The sequence below is a fragment of the Ixodes scapularis genome, unplaced genomic scaffold (genome assembly GCF_016920785.2).
Source record: "Ixodes scapularis isolate PalLabHiFi unplaced genomic scaffold, ASM1692078v2 PGA_scaffold7__128_contigs__length_106722199, whole genome shotgun sequence".
Taxonomy (NCBI): domain Eukaryota; kingdom Metazoa; phylum Arthropoda; class Arachnida; order Ixodida; family Ixodidae; genus Ixodes; species Ixodes scapularis.
This window is the reverse complement of record NW_024609882.1, coordinates 26,076,171-26,096,909: the sequence shown is the minus strand read 5'-3', so window position 1 is coordinate 26,096,909 and position 20,739 is coordinate 26,076,171. Positions and strand designations below refer to the sequence as shown.

The window sequence follows — 20,739 nt, the reverse complement described above, 5'->3', positions numbered from 1 at the left end:
GTATAGCCGTTTTGGAATCGCTAACGATTTTGGTGACAAAGGGGATGGTCATCGCCAGAGCGATGCTGAACTCTTCCGCCTCTCCTGAAAGTGTAGTGTCAAGTGTTGCGGAGGTCAGAAGGGGGTCTGCGTTGTTAACCGCCGAGAAGGCAAACGCCTCACGGCGGTTGTATTCGGCGGCGTCGACGTAAGCCACGACCCATGCCTCTTCATTCCCTCCTGTGCCCTATGCCCATGGGAGGGCAGACCTAACCCATATCATGGGAGGGCAGACCTAACCATAACTTGCAACAAGATCTTGAAGCTTTAACAACTTGGTGTCATTCATGGGTCATGGTCCCCAAACACAGCCCTCAAATACAGCCCCAGAGTTCTTTCGTAATATGTATGATTATATGCGTAAGAATCTTAACATGAGCAGTAAGATCATAATAGCAGGTCACTTTAATTTACCTCTAGTTGATTGGTCGTTTTCAAAACCCCAGAAATTATCCCATGGTGTTGACATTCTTTCAGAACTATGTTTTCATTATAACCTAACTCAAATTGTTACCGAAAACACTCGTATTCAAGGCTCGACACAAACAGTGCTTGATTTGGTTTTTGTTAGTGATCATTTTCTGAGCCACGAGTCCAGTATCGACGTCTTAGATGGTATATCTGACCACGAAATGATTTTGTGCTCTTTTAAAATGAACCCTGTAGTTTCTGCTGCACCGCAAGTTTCTACAGTACTGGACTATAGCAATGCAGACGACGTTGGCGTACTCGATTATTTTGATATGCATTTTGATACCTTCCAATTGCTCTTCTCCAACGCTCTTACCACTACCGATACCCTTTGGAACGAATTTAAAGTAGCCATTCAGTTCTGCATTTCGAAGGTTATCCCAACTAAGACGAAAGGAATTGGCAGGAAAAACCCTTGGATAACGCGGGAAATTGTTCACGTGAAACGTAAAATAAACAGGCTGCGCAAGTGTGCAAAGAAAACTAAAGCACCTCTTAATAAAGATAAGTTGGCACAGTTGAATATAGAACTTGGCCTCGAAGTTAGATCAGCTAAGCATTCATTTTTCAATGTGACACTTCAGTTGTCTATTACATCGTAACCTCGTAAATTCTGGAGTAACGTAACGTTATACTATTTAAACTCTTCGAGCAATCTCTTAGTGTTGGTGTTCTACCCGGCGACTGGAAGGTGGGAAAGGTTGTGCCTGTGCATAAGACTGGTGATAAGCATATTCCTCTCAATTATCGTCCGATATCTCTAACAAGTATTTCATGCAAAATTTTAGAACATATAATCTTCTCACATCTTGTAAATTTTTTAGAATCGAACAACTTCTTTTCTCCCGCGCAACACGGGTTTTGTAAGTCCTTTTCATGTGAAACACAGTTACTAACTTTCACACATGATCTTCATCGCATTCTTGATCGTAGTTCGAAGGCCGACTGTATTTTCCTGGACTTTTCGAAAGCCTTTGATAAGGTTTCACATAGGCTTCTACTTCACAAATTAAGCAAACTTAATATCGACGCTAACGTACTTTCCTGGATTCATGCCTTTTTAACTAACCGGTCCCAATTTGTTTTTGTAAATGACACTTCATCGTCTTTATCTTCTGTAACATCCGGGGTTCCCCAAGGTTCTGTGTTGGGACCTCTGCTTTTTCTTATATTTATAAATGACCTACCCGCCAGTGTCTCGTCCTCAATCAGCTTATTCGCCGACGACTGTGTAATATACCGTGAAGTAACTAATAATTTAGATGTAATTTCTCTTCAGTCAGACATTAACAGTGTGTTAGAATGGTGTAACATGTGGAATATGCAGCTTAACGTTAACAAATGCAAAGTAATGAGAATTTCCCGTGTCCAAAATGACACTCCTCGCTACTTTTTTAACAATGTTTCTTTAGAGCACGTTTCATGTTATAAATATTTAGGCGTTCATATCTCATCCACTCTCTCTTGGGATTCTCATATCCAATACATAACAAATAATGCTAACCGCATGCTCGGATTCCTAAAACGGAATTTTTCAACAGTTCCTGTGTCGCTAAAATTACTTCTCTACAAAACACTCGTTCGCTCAAAACTGGATTATGCCTCCTCCATCTGGGACCCCGGTACTGACGTACTAACCCTTGCAGTTGAAGCGGTCCAAAACCGTTCTGCTCGCTACATCCTCACTAATTATCACCGCATCGCTAGCGTAACATCAATGAAATTGGGCCTAAAACTGCCAACGCTTGCTTTGCGCAGAAACATTTTTCGCTTATGCCTGTATCACAAGCTATACCATCATAACCCTTTCCTACGTGAAAGGTTACTAACGCCTGCACCTTACATCTCGTCACGTCTCGATCATCAACATAAAATGGACGTACCCTCGTGTAAAACTACATCTTTTCATAGTTCGTTCATACCTCGCACCACTCTTGACTGGAACCACCTTCCAGCCTCTGCGGTATCGATTTCCGATGGTGTGGCGTTTAGAAACTGTATTGCCAATATTTATATTCCAGAATTTGACTAACCTATTGTTATTTTTCTTGTTCTGTTTCATGTGCATATCTTAGATTTACTTTATATTATGTAACCCACTCCCCTCTGTAATGCCCTCGGGCCCTGAGGGAAAAATAAATGAAATGAAATGAAATGAAACCCTAAAACTAAGTCACACCTAGAATCACTTTCAAATGATAAAACCAATCTAGCAAAGATGTTCAACGAGTACTTTCTTTCTGTATTTACTAGGAATAATGATAATAAACCTTCTTTTGTCTCTTGTTCAGCTCTGGCCACATTGGACGATGTAGTAGTTACCGAACAAGGTGTCTTGCAGCTCTTACTTAACCTGAATAGTAAAAAGAGTGCTGGCCCTGACAATCTACCCAATGAATTTTTAAAAAAAGGTATGCGGAATGGATAGCAAAGTATCTCGTACTCATCTTTAGACACTCCCTCAACACAGGGGAAATTCCCGAGGACTGGATATTGGCTAAAGTAATCCCCATATATAAATCTGGAAACAAAAAGGAGTTTACTAATTACAGGCCTATATCTCTCACCTCAACTTGCTCCAAAATACTTGAGCACATCATACTAAAACACATTTCAACATTCGTCGAGAACAATAATATAATAACCCCATTCCAGCACGGCTTCAGGCGTCAGTTATCGACTGTTACTCAGCTGACCGAAAGCATTCATGACTTTTCTACTGTAATTAACAACAGGGGTCAGGTTGACTTTATATTCATAGATCTATCGAAGGCATTCGACAGAGTATCCCACACAAAACTACTATTCAAGCTAGAAACTATTCTCGGACCTGGCAAAATACTTAATTGGATAAGAAACTACCTTTCTGATCGCTATCAGCTTGTGACAATTGACGCTCATTCATCGTCAAAAGGAAAAGTTTCATTTGGTGTTCCACAGGGATCGGTACTGGCACTTTTCCTGTTTATTATTTACATAAATGACATAGTTCAAAACGTTAATGTAAAATCCGTCTTTTTGCTGACGATTGTATACTGTACTAACAATTCAACAATGAACAGGATCAAGTCAACCTTAACAATGCACTTCAACATATTGCACAATGGTGTCATGACTGGCAGATGTTGTTAAATTTAGATAAAACTGTATCTATGACCATAACTAACAAAAAGCAACCAAAATCGTTTTCCTACCACATGAACAATAAACCCCTGGAGAAAGTCACACAGTACAAGTACCTCGGCCTACATATAAGCCATGACCTCCGTTGGGACTTACATATAGACTCTGTAACTCAAAAAGCGCTAAACAAACTTAATTTTCTAAAAAGAACCTTAAAAAGTGGATCAACTGAGACGAAATTATGAGCCTACAAAACGCTAGTCAACCCTATGCTTGAGCACTCCAACGTCGTCTGGTTCCCATACACGGCCTCTGGTGTTAGTAAGTTAGAACGAATACAAAGAATGGCTGCAAGGTTTATATCTAACAAATATAGTTGGCATGATTCCCCCTCCGAGTTCTTTAAGCAATTGGAACTGTTGTCCCTAGAAAGAAGGGCGAAAATTGCCAGGCGAAAATTTCTATATGAATTAGCTAACAGCAACTTCAACAACCCCACAGAAAATTATCTCACTCCTAGTAGTAAACGCCTGACAAGATATAACCATGCTAAGCTTTACTAAGAACTTCCAACCCACAATAATTGCTTCAAATATTCCTTCTTCCCCCGCGCTGTCAACGAATGGAATCGCTTGCCGCGAAACATTGTACTTTCCTCTAGTGTAGAGCAGTTTCTTAGTAACTTGGAAGCGCACCTGTCGACATAGGCTTGCATACCATTATCTTTAAATGTGTATTAAAAGATATATATTTCTGTATGACGTACCACCCTACAATAATGCCGAATGGGATTAGTAGTATCGGAAATAAACACATAAATAAAATAAATAAACCACGATAAACACGAAAACATCTAAAATAATGTAATTCTCAAGATCATTAAACATAATCGGTTTTTCATATTCTATTTCATCTGGTGCCACTGAGCGGGTGAACACATTTAAATATTTAGAAGTGTACCTCTCTGAAGACTTATCATGAAAGAGTCACGTCAACTAGATTTGTACTAAAGCTAACGAAACATTAGGATATTGAAGAAGGCATCTTTTTCTCGCAAGCTCCGTTGTTAAACGTTTAGCATATATTTCCCTAGTCAGAACTAAGCTGGAGTATGCATCAGTGATATGAAACCCTCATCAAAGCTATTTAATTAACCAACGGGAAGTTGTCCAAAACCGTGCCACTCCTTTATCACTCGTAACTACACAAGGAATATCATCTTTTCTTTAAAACAACCTTTATCCCTACAAACTCTTGACACTCGTAGAAAAATACACCGGCTCTCTTTCATGCAGAGATTGTACTATAACCCGTGGTCTTCCCAAACCTTTATTTCCGCGGCCCATCATATTTCCTCTCGTCTCGACCACCCCTATAAAGTTGAACCAATTTTTTATTGCGAAAGCATTAGCTGTCTCATGGAGCGAGCCGACGTCATCAGTCTAAAGCGCGAAAACGGCACCTAGTTTCCTTGATCCCAAAGGCAACTTTGGCTGGCGCGCGGCGACGAGGATGCCATTGGCCGCTGCGCGCGTCAGTTCAACGACCGCCGCCAGATGGCGCTGCGTGTCTTGCCGCCAGCGCACCGATAATACTAACTGCCGCAACCCTATCTTACTACGGGCCCCGCGCCGGTTCAAACGGACACCTTGGCGCGCGCTCAGAGGCTTCTGCTCGTCTCGCAGCCGACCAACATACCGTCTCCTCCACCATCCACATCGACGGCGGTGCTTCGCCTCGTCTCTTCGCCGACGAACATGGAGCCGCCTCTTGCATCCACAACGTCGCCGGTGCTTCTGCCACAATTCAAAAACATTACTCGCGCAAAAAAAAAAAAAAGCTTCGCGGATTACTTTTCCGCGTTTCATTGGACCTTCATGCTTTCTCATTCAAAGCTCATAAATGCTTAGGTGTCTTCCGACTTTTTTTGAAACCAACACATTCAAATACTCACCTCTTCTATTATGCATATTATATTGTAATAGCTTGCCCACAAGCTTGGCAACTACCAGTGACCATAAATGTTTGAATAATGCTTGAATAAAATGTTTGAATGATGTTTATGTAACAATGTTTTTTACGCTTTCCTTAATTTTTTCTTTGTTTTTTGTAGTGTTTTATTGTCTTTTTCGAACCTTGAGTATGACACCCCCCTTATGTGATGTCAAAAGGCCCTTAAGTCAATAAAATGAAATGAAATTAAATGAAACTTGTATTACTCAAATCAAAATTAAGCCGGACTTTGACAAAGCCCTTTGATGCGTGCTTCAGCCCTTTTTCCACTTAATGAAAAGCCAACATTCAAACAATTGTGTCCCTCATTCTACCTTTCTTGCATGCGATCAGTTTATTTGTGTTCTTCCAATCTTATGGCTGTGGAATTCCCAACTGGCGAGAGAACCCTACTGCAAAATCTCATTTGTATGAGAAATTTCTTGTGTCCAATAAACAGATATGAACCCTACAAGATATACGAGAACGTATAAGAGTCATATAAGAACCATACAAGAACTATATAAGGGCTACATAGGAGATATCAGAACATATAAGAACCATATAAGAAACTTGTGAGATGTTTCTTATAAGTGGCTCATATGGTTCTTATATATCTTATTTATAGTTGTTATATACTTCTTATATGATTCTTATATGGTTCTTATATGTTCTATATATCTTGTATGATTCATATGTGTTTATTGGACACGAGAAATTTCTCATACAAATGGATTTTTCAGTAGGGAAGCCATTCTTTTTCCAAGTGGTGATGCGCTAACTATGCGATGAAAAGAGATTTGACAAGTTTATGTCCCTCTCTTGAGCTGCGTTTGTGCAGTCGTGAACCTGTTGCAACATAAAACAACCGGTGTACCACGAAAATGTTGGTGTCCTGGGGTACTCAAACATTTCAAGCATGAACACTCATGAGGTACCCAACAACCACTATTGTACAGTCGGTGAAATGCATACTTGATCTTAGATTATCTTCTAGTATTTCATTTCTAATAACCAGCGACTGGCGCTTCCCTGGGAACTCAGAAAAATACCTTTAGCCTGTATTTAATGGTTCTTGATTAATGTAAACGGTCAGCGATACTCCGTAGTGCTTATTTCTAGTAGGAAAGGCAACATACAACCGCTCACCCAACTCACATTTAAAACAGCCTTTGCTGCCTTTTTTTATTCAGTTAAGCGCTGCTAATCTTGCAAAAACTAAAATAAATAAGAGAAAGAGAAAGGCAGAGACATATCGTGAAAGCCAAAGTTAGGCTGCTCGCAAACATTATGTCCTTCGCAGTACCCAGTCGCCGACTGAAGAAACAAACGTTCAGTGCGTCCGCGCGAGGCATGCAAGTTCTTGCGGTCCGCACAGCCTGGGAGATTTTTATCTTAATACCAGCAAAATTAACAACAAAGTTCTTTTGTTTCCTTAGAATCTTATTGAAAATGCAAATCACGTCGATGATGCGCAGGATGCGATGCGCCTGGGCAGCAAAAGGCATCGTTGCACACTCGGCGACTGAGCTCTTTCGTGTGCATTACGAAAGCAGCAGGGAGGATTAAGATGGCACGAGGAGTACTTTACATACCGGCTTGGTCACGTCGGATTCGTCCGAAAAGGAAGACCAGATCTGGCTTGATGGTTAACCTTTCAGGACATGCAGATCGTATAGAAAGCATACATCGAAATTACTCTGCGATTCTGTCGTTACTCGACACTGCCAATTGCATCGCGCAACGAACACCGGCACAAACAAAATTACTAGTATTACATGCGGTGCCCTGAACGCGCCTTGAACAGTTATGTCTTGCAACAAGTGCATCTAAAGAAGTCCCGAAGTGGCTGAACAAATGACATCACTGGAGCAGTCGTATCGGGCTGTCAAATGTCGCTATACTGGTGGTTGGTCCTATAAGTTCCGACAAAAAGCAGGAGCGAACGCTAGTGTAGCTTGACGCCAGAGCTATCCAACTCCTGGATGCTGAAGCTTCCGTGAACTGTCGAGTTTGTGGTGTTCTCACTCTCCGCTTGTCTGAAAACGGAGCTGGAGTAATCAAGGAGCAAGTCAAGCAATGACCGGTGACCTCTGCTTGGCACCAGACAATACATGCAAGTCTCTGGGAGGTGTGAAGTGTCTTGTCAAGACATTTTTATGAGGTTCTGCTGGAATAGTGAGACAGCATTGACAGGCGTCAGGAACTGCTGAGAAGTTTATTAAATTGCACAAACACACTGCTAATCTCAGTCATCTTCTGCAATCGATGGAATTTGTCTGCTCGATTGTTCCGTCTCGTTTTCGTAATGCTCAAAACCCCCGATTCTCTTAAAATGACTCGCAGCATGAACACAGCTTTTTATGGGAATGTTTTAAAAAGGAAAGTTACTTTCGCGTGCAAGATAATATTTGTTGTTCAGACATCGTGTGCTTTGATTAAAAACAAAAATTATGCCTCAGGCACAATCGAACCCTTCGTAAGTAAAGATAAAAAAAGTATTAATAACATCAACCCCAACCTTTCTGGCTGTTTGCATCACAGCCAGGCTACCACTGGCGGCTTTTGGGGGCCGTGAAGGAGGTCAATAAAGGATAGAAAAGTATTTTTACCCAAAAACAACAGCATAGAAAGTATTGACATCACAACAGAAGAATGTCTCATCATTCCAAGAAAATTTTGTCAAAGGTTTGTCGTCCAATATATAATACAAATAAGAAAAAGCTTGCTTTTTTTCGCTCTTACATTAGGGTTCAACGTATTTGCTGATGTGAAGCAACGGCCGCCAGTGGTGCCGCTTGACCCCAGCAAAACAAGCCAGAATCCGCTATCCAGCCTACTACAACACTCATCAGTGGTGCTAACCCCAGCTCGCTCCTCATGCGCCCGCCACCTCGTCCCCAAAGTTCTCTTTGTGTCCAAATCTCCACAGGCTGGTGATTGAGCTGCAGCAGAACAGGAGTCTGTCGTATCCAGCTCCGCTGCTCTGTCATTGTCAAGATTGCGGCAGGCAACGTCACTACACTTTTTATCATGTCATCATACGGAAATCGAGGTTCTACATTTGAGGACACATTAAATAAACCAGTCCAAAACGGATTCCTGGGGCCGTATTTTAGTTGGTGTCAACTTTCTTGTTCCACATTGTCAAGTTCAGAGCCCAGTAGAGGCTTCGCCTCAAACCTGCGCTCGTGGCTTTCTGCCGTGCTTTTGTGGCGCTTGTTTTCGTAGATTGCCCTAAAAAGGTTCTTTTTTCTTATATGAACAAGGTAAGTTCATCCGTTGGTATTTTTACTTTAAGCTTCTATTACGTACCGGTACCCTTGTAGTAAGTCACAGCACGATACTTAGAGAACCCGAAATTTTCGGGCTGTTTAAATTGGATCCGAAGCGTCGATCTGAAACTTTCATGCGGCATGAAATGCGACTGGAAATTCCCCATCTCTAAACTGAGGCTACATCCCTTAATGGTTATCGACTGCGCCCTCGCCTTCAATTATTAGAGTAACTCACTGAGATATTAGGTGCACACGCTAACATTACCTTACATTTGTACTCGTTCATATTGCTCACATTTCCTTATTTTTTTTATAGAGGTGCTAATCGTACTTTCTATTCCTAACTTTCTGCTGAAGGTCTTCCTCGGTGATACTCTGTTCGTTTTTAATAGAAGGACCCTTGCGATTGTACGTCTGAACATAAAAGTTTACAAATAAGCACAATATAAGGAACGTCTGCGCGTTTCCAAGGAGGATAAGGAATCTGGGGAACCCACAATCTACAAACAAAGGGATTGACAAGTGGAGTAGGGCAATAACAAATTGTGCAATCTGCAACGTGGTAAGGTACTTCTTCCACCAGAGGTACTTCTGCACGCCGGGACCCAGGGTAGCGAGGAAGTAGTAAGAGTACATGATGATGTGCACAAACACGTTGATGGCCAGTCCAAAAGCGACCTGTCCTTCTGGAGCGAACAAGGTCCAGAACCAGACGTTCGCCGCCACAATGGTGTGATGGATGACGTGCAAGTGCGTGATTTGTCTGAATTTCTTGCGAAGGACGAAGAAGACGGTGTCCAGAAAGTCAACGTACCGAACCGCGATGAAAAACCACCCATCTTTGTAGTATTGGGTTAACTCTTCGTCCATATATCCGGTAATTCCCTGACACCAGAGGCTGTAGCGACCTCCTGGAAGGTAGGTCATTTTCAGGACGATGTAGAGAAACCTGGCATTGACAGCCACCATGCCAAGGTTGTACACGCGAACGATATTTATGATGTCAAAAGGTTCCTTGTCTTTCATCCATCGTGGGCCAGCCACCTTGACAAAGTAAAGGTAACCCAGGATCAGAGGGAAGACGAAGATGGGGTTGACGACCAGAGGGTAGTCCCTTGTTCTTGGATCGCTCATCTGGTGGATCTGGCTCAGAAATGTGACTGGGTTCATACTGATATTCATTGTGAAGACTGCCTGTGGCGACAAACAGCAAAAGTTGGGATCACCTGGAATAGGGAACGAAAGGTTGGAGTTAATTATTCCGGAATTTTTTTTTGTGCTCAGGCATTGCAGTACTTAGCAAATAGAATCAGGAAGCGAACAGGTGGTTCTTCACAGCAAAACATTTCTTGTACTCAGAAAGCTGTGCAAGTAAAACAAAAATAAAGGAAGAAAAAAAATGTTATAAGGAACCAAAAGGCCAGTGGAAGGAACACTCTAAGGTAATATTAGAAAGCTTCAGTTGATCGTTCCGATGACTTTGATAACGATACCCAATATTCCGCCGCCGCCTTTGGGTATGCATTGTGTCTTTATAGGAGGTATTGGATGTGAAATCGATCTACTCAAACTCTCTAATGTCGAACACATTTTTTTTAAGTAAACTGTATTTCAGCTTTATATGGTGGCGGACAAGCAGTCAGAAGTTTGGGGATATTGTTCCTTGATCTCGGTTTTGCACGATGTCGAAATAATGTTTATTTGGCTAGAAGACACAACTAAATAGGTATCTGGTTGAAAAAACCTCAAGACTGTGGGTAAACGACACAACACTAAAAAGTCTCTAACACAGCTGAAATTTTTATTTTTCAAAATCTGGTTATATAGGCACTTCGATACAAAGAAAAAAGGGGGAGAGGCTCAGAACCCCAAAGAATGCCACATTCCGCCAATGTAACCTTTGACTAAATACAAGGACAACGGACTCTGCGTCATGCACCTCTCTTATCTTGACTTCTCACTACCCGACCGCCAAACACACTGGAAAGCCTAAGCCCATTCACACACACACACACACGCACAAATAACATACGACTTATACGTTTTTTCTACTTGAAAACCTACATTACCCCATTAACACAAACAAACAAAAAAAAAGTTTTTTTTTTAGTGTTGTGTCGTTTACCCGCAGTCTCGGTTTTTTTTTCAACCATGTGCAATGTACACCAGCTCGTTTGCGCCGTTACTTTTTGTTCATAAATAGGTATGTTGCATTTCCATTTGACTTAGCGCCCTCCCAATTCTTCAACTATTATTATTACATCTTTAGAAGCATTACACCTTAAAAAAAGCTTTTTCTTAGATTGACGAAGAGCTGGTAAAGAATTCTACAAAAGTCCAAGGAACGTTACTGATAGACGCTAGCAGAATGTTTAGCTCGATCGAGTGATTTGCTAGATCCTAGATTCTAGGTAGTACTATGCAAAGTTAAGGACAAGTAAATGAAATAATTTTAACTCAAGTAAAGAACCCTCAAAACTTGGTAGGAAAATGGCAGCACGAACACTAAGAATTGAGACTTTTGTGTAGGCGCTGCTCTTGTTAGCCTCTTTTCGGGATTTTCTGTATTTATTTTCAGCATACACCGGCTCGTTTGGGTGCTTACGTTTTGTTCATTTTTAGGTGCGGTTGCTGATAACTACGTTACTTTAAAGGAGTTGCGTCTGGTTACGGCAAACGTTTGGAAGCACCGACTTTGGTGGTGACTGGATGGCAGTTTGGTAGCACCGACTTTGATGGTGACTGGATGGCAGTTTGGTCAAAGCTTATGACATTCGAGACAATCTGGTAGATGAATGTTCTGGGCGAATTTCCTTGCTTTTTCTAGAAGACGCTTCAAAGTCGCCGCGTTTGAAATAATTAGGGTTAAGGAGGTCGGGCCTTGTTAAGCTTCGCTATTTGAAGGTGGAAGAGTTATCTCTGAACACTCCAGGATGTACGTTTTATATCCGGTCTATTTTCAGGTTCGTTACTAAAAAAGTCTAAATACGAAGCGTACGCTGTAGATGCTTGAGCGTGTTGGTTTCTAATTTACGATAAGAAAAGAGGGACATTGAAGACTAACAGAGAACACAGGCTTTCATGTGTTTCCGCACTGGAGTTTCGACGCGTGCCGGAAAAGAATTGCATTCTAGAAGTGCGCCGAGAGAATGTATCTGCAACGTCAATATGGATAAGCTTTGTTCTATTGGTAGTTTTTAAAGTAGATACAAGGAAACTGCCAATCAAGCAAGCATATACTTTGTGCATAAATATTCATTTGGCGCACGGGTGGAATACTGACTTCCGCAGGTGTCCCAAGAAGCCATAAAAAATTAGAACGATAGTTGGAACATAACAAAATTGTTTCGAATTAATTTTAAAAGCTCGCCACACAAGGAAATTTGAAACATTGAAGTCCAAGTCGGATTCCAAACGAAAGCACATTTACAATTTCTATACAACAACCTTTCCTGCGTGACTCATTACTTTTAAATTTTTTTACAACACTTTCCGCACGCGTCGATTTCCGTTATAATTTTTTCACGTATGCTTCGGAGTTGTAACTCGGCCTTTGAATCCTCTACCAAGTTTGAATCTGTTGTTGTGCTATCGGTCTGTAAACATTTTAGCGATGAAAGCATGCTATTTTTCTGGATGGTTTCAGTGTACGACCTGGTCTTTGCTAAATAACCGGTGCTCGAAGTTTAAATTGAACACAAACTGAGCGATATTTTTGCTTCAAGCATTTCTCGACATGGAATGTCGTAATACCTATGTCCAATGGGTCTAATAAGTTCATCATTAGGGCTCAATAACAGTAAGAAGTAACTCAAATACAAAATAGAAATCAAGCTTTTCTCAGACGCACACATTGCGAGAGAGTAATTGTTTATGGGGCTAGAAATGTTGCACCTGTAAGTTCGTACTCGATGCATTACTTATGCATCACAGAAAGGACATTCTGAGTATTCAGGTTAATTGAAAGTGACGCCTTTTCATTCACTTTCATTTATTTTATAAAATAGAAAATGATAAACAAATTGCTTCTCACTCGTTTCCATTCGGCTCCAATCTGCAGCAGGCTTAGAGTGAAACGTTCAATATCTTAGTAACGATTAGCATTTAGGTAAAAACGTTTTCTTCGTGAGAATAAGTCAAGCAGAAATGTTACTGCAAGCACTTGGCCGGAAGACTTATTGCTGTTTTACGGGCTCAAACGCGTGCCGAGAGTTCGCAATTTGCAATTTGATAGAAAATTTTTCGTTTTCTGTTTCAAAGTTCCTTTTGCGTTCTACATTAAGATTCAAGGCTTTGCTTGTTAGGGAAGGTGGGGAGGTGGTGCCAGATATGTTCCCTTGGTTTGGAAGGTAAGTCGCAAAAATGTACAATTTTACGTTTACGTACTTTTTGGGGTTGAATGGATGGAATAAACGATTATTGCTTAAGGCTTGCGCTGACTCTATGTCTCTATACTGGGCTAACGAGAACAAGTTTGAAAGCCCACCTACCGTGAAGAAGTCGATGGGGCTCAAGACGTCTTCACTTCAGCGGAGCGACTGTGCCATCGCCGTGGCGTTCTTACTTTGACTTTTGTCCGTGACGTTTACTCTGCTATTTAGAAGAATCCAGGCTAGAATTCAATTTTGCTTTAGTTCACTGGCGGAAGGCACTAGGTGAGAATGACGGGTGTGCGAATGCCTCACACACTGCACTGAACGCCTAAATGTTAGCACGTAGTAGTCATTTATAATGCTAGAAAGAAAGCGTTCATTTGAGAAAGAGTTACTTTTAAAGGGCAGGCTCCAAAAACAGGAAAGTCTTTCCGGTCTTTCTTTTGTAATAACGTGTGGTCTAAGTACAGCTAGGTACGTAGCTTTGATAATCAGCAGTGTTTACATTTTTGTTTGCCGGGAAGTCGCTTGAAGGATTCATTTTATTGTCTTTTGGTTTGTATGCGGCGTAAGTCTTCGCATTTTAACTGGCATAAAGAAAGTGGCCTTGTGACTCGCACCACTGCCTGCTGACTCAAATCCTTTCCCCTGTGGCTTCGGGTGCCTCCTCAGTCCAATCTAATGTGACCGTCATTTCACTATAATTGCGTTACCGGGTCAACACATTCAAAGTAAATGACTGCCACTCAGAGGCGAGAGATGCGACTTGGTGTTCGCCAGCGAACAATGGATCTCACTTTCCTGAATAATTTTGGAAGAATGAGGCGTGCCTGGTCAGCGCTACTAGATCTGGCGCTGCCTAAGTCAACAAACGGAATGGACCAATAGGAGCCATACGCACAATAGACCTGTACGGCGCGTAAGTTCTTCTGCTCAGGGGTTGCGATGACGGGAGAACGCCGAGCTCCGATTGGCTCAGATTGAAAGAATAGTGGGTACACCTTAAGGCAGCTAGAATGGAGGTCTACCCACAATCCGTCCAATCAAAGCCAACCAGAACTCGGCGTTCTGACAGTTTTTTTTTTTTGTTTTTTTTTTACTCAAATTACTGTGCCCGAGGATGTTATATGCATTCTTCTGAGCGGATTTGACAGCCGATGGATCCGTTTCCTTCATCTACAGTGTATCTCAAACGTACAGCGTCGCCTGGAGGATAGGTGCAAGAGTGTAGGTTTGCAAACCTTTTCGAAAGCACCTCTGAAGGCATCATCATCATCATCAGCAGCAGCAGCTTATTTTTTGTGCTTATGAACAGCCAAATTGAAAAGCAAGATTACGAAGAGCGTGCAATCTTGGAGTGGTTTGTTACAAGAATATAAAGCAGATGATTTATTTATTTATTTAAAGTACCCTCAGGGCCCGAAGGCATTACAGAGGGGGAGAGCACATGCATAAAACAAAGATAGTACTATAGTAACATGTCAACAATATTAAATATACAACAAACAAAGAAAAATAATAGGTCACTGCTAAAGTAGTAATGGAATTCCTAAACAGATTAGTATATGTTATAGTAGCAATCGACTCTGGGAGGTTGTTCCCTTTCTCGGCTGTGCGGGGTAAAAAAGAAGATTGAAATGTTGTGGTAAACAAACCTGGAACTCCAACATTATGGTGATGGTCAAGACGGGATGAAATTTAAAAGGGGTGAGTAATCCTTTCATTGCGTGGAAGAGGGTTATGGAAATATATTTTACGAAATAGACATAGGCGTGAAATTTTACGCCGCAAGGAGAGAAGTGGTAAACATAATATATTTTTCATCGATGTGACACTAGCAGTACGATAAAAGTAGGAAAGAATGAAACGAGCTGACCTATTTTGAATGGATTCCAATGCAGGGATTAGACTATCGTGACCGGGATCAAAGATGGTGGCTGCATATTCTAATTTAGGCCTGATTAATGTTTCGTGGAGGATCAATTAGTGAAAAAAGTGCCAGTGAAAAGTTTCGTTTTAAGTAGCCCAACATGCAGTTAGCACGGGTAGTAATGGGGTTTCCCTGAAAAGTTATTTGTTATGTGAACACCAAGGTACTTGTACGTTGCCACTTGCTCCAATAGGTTGCCATCTAAGTGGTAACAGGGACTGTTGTTAGGTTTGCGGGACACTCTTATCTGTTTACATTTACTAGTGTTTAGTTTCATTAGCCATAATTCACACCAACGACAGACAGAGTTAATATCAGATTGAAGTGTAGACAGGTCAGAATCGTGACAGATTTCACGGTAAATTACAGGTCATCGGTGAAGAGACAAACGGATGAAGACACATTAATGGGAAGATCGTTAATATAACTTAAAAATAGTAGTGGGCCTAAAAGAGACCCTTGAGGAACTCCAGAATTCACAGACACAAAAGGAGAGTTTTCGTTGTTAATTGTTACAAATTGCGAACGGTTTTTCAGAAAAGACCGAATTCATGCGAGAACGTTAGGGTCAATGTTAAGTTTTGAAAGTTTTAGCAGTAATAGCTCGTAACACACCTTATCGAATGCCTTGGCGAAATCTAAGAAAATGCAGTCAACCTCGGAGCCTCGGTCAACAATAGAATGAATGTCATGAGTGAAGAAGGATAGGAGCTGAGCTTCACAAGATAATGATTTACGAAATCCGTGCTGTGCTTAAGTGAAGAAATTATTTGACTCTAGGAAATGTACGATTTAAATAGTTCGATACTTCATACCCACGTTCCGAGAGAAAATAACTAAAACCGGCAAAAGGCTTCGGCAAAAAATATTCAAAGTCTGCTGGCGTAGCTATCACGTCTCTTACAATAGTCAGCAAGGAAACAATACAAAATTTAAAAATAATTCAAAACATAAAGAACATCCACTTCCTGTTAATCCTTTCTAAATATTAGGCGCTAAAGAAAAATCAATAATCTTCGTTATTTCTTTATTTCGATATATATATTTTTTTTTACTTTTCGGCCATTGAAAATCACAACAAAAGAACCCAAGCACGCACCTGATCTCGCCACATCACCGTCTTTTTCCGCACAATATTTCCGTCTGCGATGACCACCACCACTGTGACAACAAAACGTCTGCTGAACGGGCACACGCACAAACACGATGTCTGAAGCCAGAAACAGTAACAGCTGACGCCATTATTTAAATGCCGTCTGCTAGCGTCATGGCAGAAAAGCTAACCGGAGTGTTTTTCAAGGAACATGAAGCTAAACTACCGATGTGTCATTTTTGCAGGCTTCATCCGTCATCAATATTATTAGATTATGCAGACGAGTATTCTTTATTTATCTATAAGAATGTGTTTCCTCTTTTGTCATTAAAGTTCAAAATGTATATACATTTTTGTGTAAAAAAATGAAACTTATGGTAGCCCCACGAAGAAAAAAACCTGCCTCTCTAACCATTGTTTTTCTTTTGTGGGGTTAATAACGGAAACTTTGACTTAGCATACGCTTTTAATATCATGCTAGGTACTTTCTCACATCTCCACATGAAAAGAGCTTTGTGGCTTGTAACAGAAGATTGTTTTGCAAGATTAGGTCTGTCCTGTTTTCTTTGATAAAACAATAGGCAAAAATATTCTTCCGAAACCTGTTTTCTCTTAAGCAGAAAAGCAGCACGTGATCGCATATATACGCGTTTAATTGTCTTTTCCGTTGCACATTTTGCCTTTTATATTCTCGTTTTCCGAAGCACGATCGCCCGCGTGAGTAGGACTCTTCCGTAGATATGCTTGAATGTAAAAATTCACAAAGAGTGCCAGTATCAAAGCCGTCTGTGCGCCTCCGAGCAGACAAAGGTGTCTGGGGAAGCCGCAGTCCACAAAAAGCGGAACCGACATGTGAAGAATAAGAATCACAAACTGGACTATCTGCAACGTCGTTAGGTACTTCTTCCACCAGAGGTACCTCTGTACCGCAGGACCAAAAGTGGCCAGAAAGTAGTACGAATACATGATGACGTGTACAAAAACGTTGATTGACAGTCCCAAAGCAACCTGTCCTTCTGGGGCGAATAAGACAAAAAACCAAACGTTCACCGCCACGATGGTGTGGTGAATGACGTGCAAATGCGTGATCTGCGTAAACTTCTTTCGTAGGACAAAGAACACGGTGTCCAAGAAGTCGGCGTACCGAACTGAGACGAAGAACCAGCCGAACTTGTAGAATCTTTCGAAGTCATCGTCCATGTACCCGGTGATTCCCTGGCACCAGAGACTGTAGCGTCCTCCTGGTAGGTACGTTAGGCCTAGCAACGCGACGAGGAACTTGGCGTTTAGGTAGACCATGATGAGGTTGTAGAGGCGAATAATGTTCACAATCTTAAATGGCTCCCTGTTCTTCATCCACCGGGGGCCAGCCACCCTGACGAAGTACAGATAGGAGAGGATCATCGGGAAGACAAACAAGGGGCTCATGACCACGGGGTAGTCCCTGGTTCTGGGGTCTCCCATCTGCTGGATCTTGTTCGACAGGGTGATCGGGTTCAGGCTGGCAATCATTTTGGGTATTCACTTCTGGTACTGGCTACGCTGAACGGTTCCTCCTGACGAAACAAGAACACAGGAAACATGTTTCATGAAAGTGTGGGGATTAGCGTATCAAAAACTGCCAAGAGCGTTGTGGGCATACGGAATTTGGTGTCGCAACTGGCAGTCCAAGAAGCCGAATAACTAGAGTAATTTGTATTATTTTTCTGTTTTTTTTTACTTCTCTGCGGAGAAGGCCGTTAGTAATAAATAATCAAGAGAAATGTAACTTCTACGCTGACTTGCTCCTACGTCGAATAGTTCATTGACTTTGCTCTGACTTTCATATTTTCTATTGAACTTAGCAGGGTTCAGCGATATTAAGAAGAAACTCCAGCTACGTTGTGACTTCGGATAGATAAATATTATTCAAGTGATAATTTAAATATTGATCAGAAATGCTGAAACAAAATAAAATTCAGGTTACGTTGTTGTTCAAAAGTAAACAAGTAGAATGAGACAATATCTCAACAATGACCGATTCAGAACTGCACCTTTGAACACGGACTGGATCCGACGTTTTTTGGACGATTTTTTTTTTTTTTGTGAATTATACAGCGTAAGGTCGGTCTGCCAGTAGGGGCGACACTGGTTTACACTGTAGATGAGCAATTTCGCCAGTGCAGTACGACTGCTAACCTGGGGTCTTTAACGTGCTCACGCAGTAGCGATACACGACCGCAAGACGGCACGATGCTCATCCAGATCGAAATGGGCAGAGGTGGGGCTCGTTTCAATCTGGACGAGCATCGTACCGGCGTGCGGCCGGGATCGGGATGACTGGATCCAAATTTGCCTTACAATGCCGGCAATTTTTTTGTTGAAGATAAAAATGAAATCTGCTAAGCAATAAAATGCTATACTCCTGAATCTTAAAAGTGCGTAAAAGTCAATGCTATACCTAAAACATGAAAAAGTCGACAAGGGCACATTGCAAGTAGACAATTAATTTCTAGCTCTTAAGAGATGGCACCAGCTACAACCATGCGTCTTAGAGTGATTAAGCCGGTGATATCTCTGGGATGGTGTCAAAATATTGTCTTATGTTCGCCCTCGTGCTCATGCTATCGGAGAAATGCTATCGGAGAGTCTTATGTTCGCCCTCATGCTATCGCAGGAATAATAAAATTTTGCTAAAGATTTTTTTTTGGTTTTGTATCTTAGCACTGATATTAATCTGGTAATGCGCATTTTAAAACAATAAAGCACGCCTTTCAATAACAGTTATTTTTCCGGGACGTCCAGGTGGTGACTTTAGCGACCCGTTTTATATTGTGAATAATCGTTTTATGTTCTTTTATATACGTACAAAATACACCTGTCAAACTAAGAGATTATTGACATTGTGCATCCCAAACGAATTTCACATATCAGACGTTTGTGTATTTTTTGTACCTCGTACGCTGCTACACGAAGCAAAAAAGGCGTCAAGAGCAGGGGGTTCCCTGGTCAGAGGGGCGAAACAAATTTGCCCGTAAATATACTTTACGAAGTGGGCATTTCAGAACGGCTTAATATGTATATTCCTTACGCGTGCTCCAAATTCTATGAAAGAGGATGTATTACTCTCCAGATAAACTCACTCGAGAGACCTCATAAAGTGCCAGAACGGCGGCACACATTTCGCTAAAGAAAGCTTAATTAAAATTGTGTCTCGTCTTGAAAAACAAAATTCTGTCTCTACACATGGGCGCCTCACTTTCGGCGAAAGCTAACATACAAAATAACGTTTTGACTTACGTTTGAGCGCCTCTTGACCTGTGATCAGGCAGGTGAAGGGAAACCACTGACGGACACAAATTATGGTTTCCCTCAGAGGAACTGGTTGAATTCTCTGGTTCCGAGCAACGGCCTGGCCAAGTTGCGGTGCAGCAAATCCTCGGTGATGGTGACGCTCCGCTCTGAAGGTTAGCGATCAAGCATGAGTCTGTAGCTGGACGTTCTCTGCTACTGGTCGGCTAATTCTGAAGTGCCATGTCCAGCAACTAGGCCATTCTTCGCACACGGCGTCTGTAATGTCTGCACCGAGAAGGAACTGCACCTCTCTAGTTGCAAAGAAGATCCGCGAAATAAGCGAATCGCAAATTTGTCCTCACGACATTGGAACCCAGCCTTTCCTCAATTCATCAATGTGACTACCAAATGCAGCTTCCGCTGCATTTGCCAGTCACGATGAACTTCCTAAGGAACGTTCTGCCTCGACGTTATTATTTTAATCGCACGGTACAAGAAAACAGCAAAAGAACGCTTTCCGCTGTACACCTGTTTCCCTTACAATGGACCGCGGAGGTCGCTAAGAGCCACGAAAGCCAACCCAACGTCGCCCGACTGTCACGTGACCTTCGGGGCAAGCGCAGTGACGTGGTTTCCTGCAGTTGACCCGACAGCTTAGGCACGTGGTGCCTTCTCAGCGCTGGATTGGCTAAGATGTCTCGTAGCGTCCGCTTAGGTCCACCATGAGTTCAAACGGGGAAGTGGTTTTCTGCTGTCGACCCTCATGCAACGGACAATTCCGATAATTCCATCCTGCGTGCCGCCATCTTTGTGTACTGGGCTGTGGGACGCGTTCTGGACACGCACAGTGGCTCTGTTATTGTAAATGTCAGACGCCGCGCATGCGTCAACGGCCCAGTGACTCAGCGTTTCTTGCTCGGGTGATAAGCGCCGAAAAGGAGTAGCATATAGTCATAATTACTCAGCGCGTGTTTGTGCGCATTTTCGATATTTGCTCGTTAAAGTGTACGGCAAATTCAGTGTTAAAGGGGCACTGACGGGGTATTTATGCTCGCCGAGGTTTTATTTGAGCATGACCTAAAAGAACCCAGCTACCCAGCACATCATTTGCGGCTCGAAATTTGTTTTCTTTCCGCCCGAAAACAGCCGCCGACAGTTGGCCGATTT

At 41.9% G+C, this 20,739-nt stretch overlaps 2 protein-coding genes across 2 annotated transcripts; both read right to left on the bottom strand.

Moving 5' to 3' along the window:
* Positions 1-9,224: 9,224 nt before the first annotated feature.
* LOC121833323 (elongation of very long chain fatty acids protein AAEL008004-like) lies at positions 9,225-10,088 on the bottom strand. Its single transcript, XM_042286516.1, has one exon. It carries the CDS (start codon positions 10,083-10,085, stop codon positions 9,225-9,227), a length of 861 nt encoding a protein of 286 aa, XP_042142450.1. The 5' UTR covers positions 10,086-10,088.
* Positions 10,089-16,950: 6,862 nt separating this feature from the next.
* Positions 16,951-19,630, bottom strand: LOC121833322 (elongation of very long chain fatty acids protein AAEL008004-like). Its single transcript, XM_042286515.1, has 2 exons — positions 19,579-19,630; positions 16,951-17,855 (listed from the first exon to the last, which is right to left on the bottom strand). Exon 2 carries the CDS (start codon positions 17,809-17,811, stop codon positions 16,951-16,953), a length of 861 nt encoding a protein of 286 aa, XP_042142449.1. The 5' UTR covers positions 17,812-17,855; positions 19,579-19,630.
* Positions 19,631-20,739: the final 1,109 nt, after the last annotated feature.

Coding starts and splice junctions, on each gene's coding strand:
- LOC121833323 (XM_042286516.1), bottom strand. CDS start 10,085: ATGAATATCAGTATGAACCCAGTCACATTTCTGAGCCAGATCCACCAG.
- LOC121833322 (XM_042286515.1), bottom strand. CDS start 17,811: ATGATTGCCAGCCTGAACCCGATCACCCTGTCGAACAAGATCCAGCAG.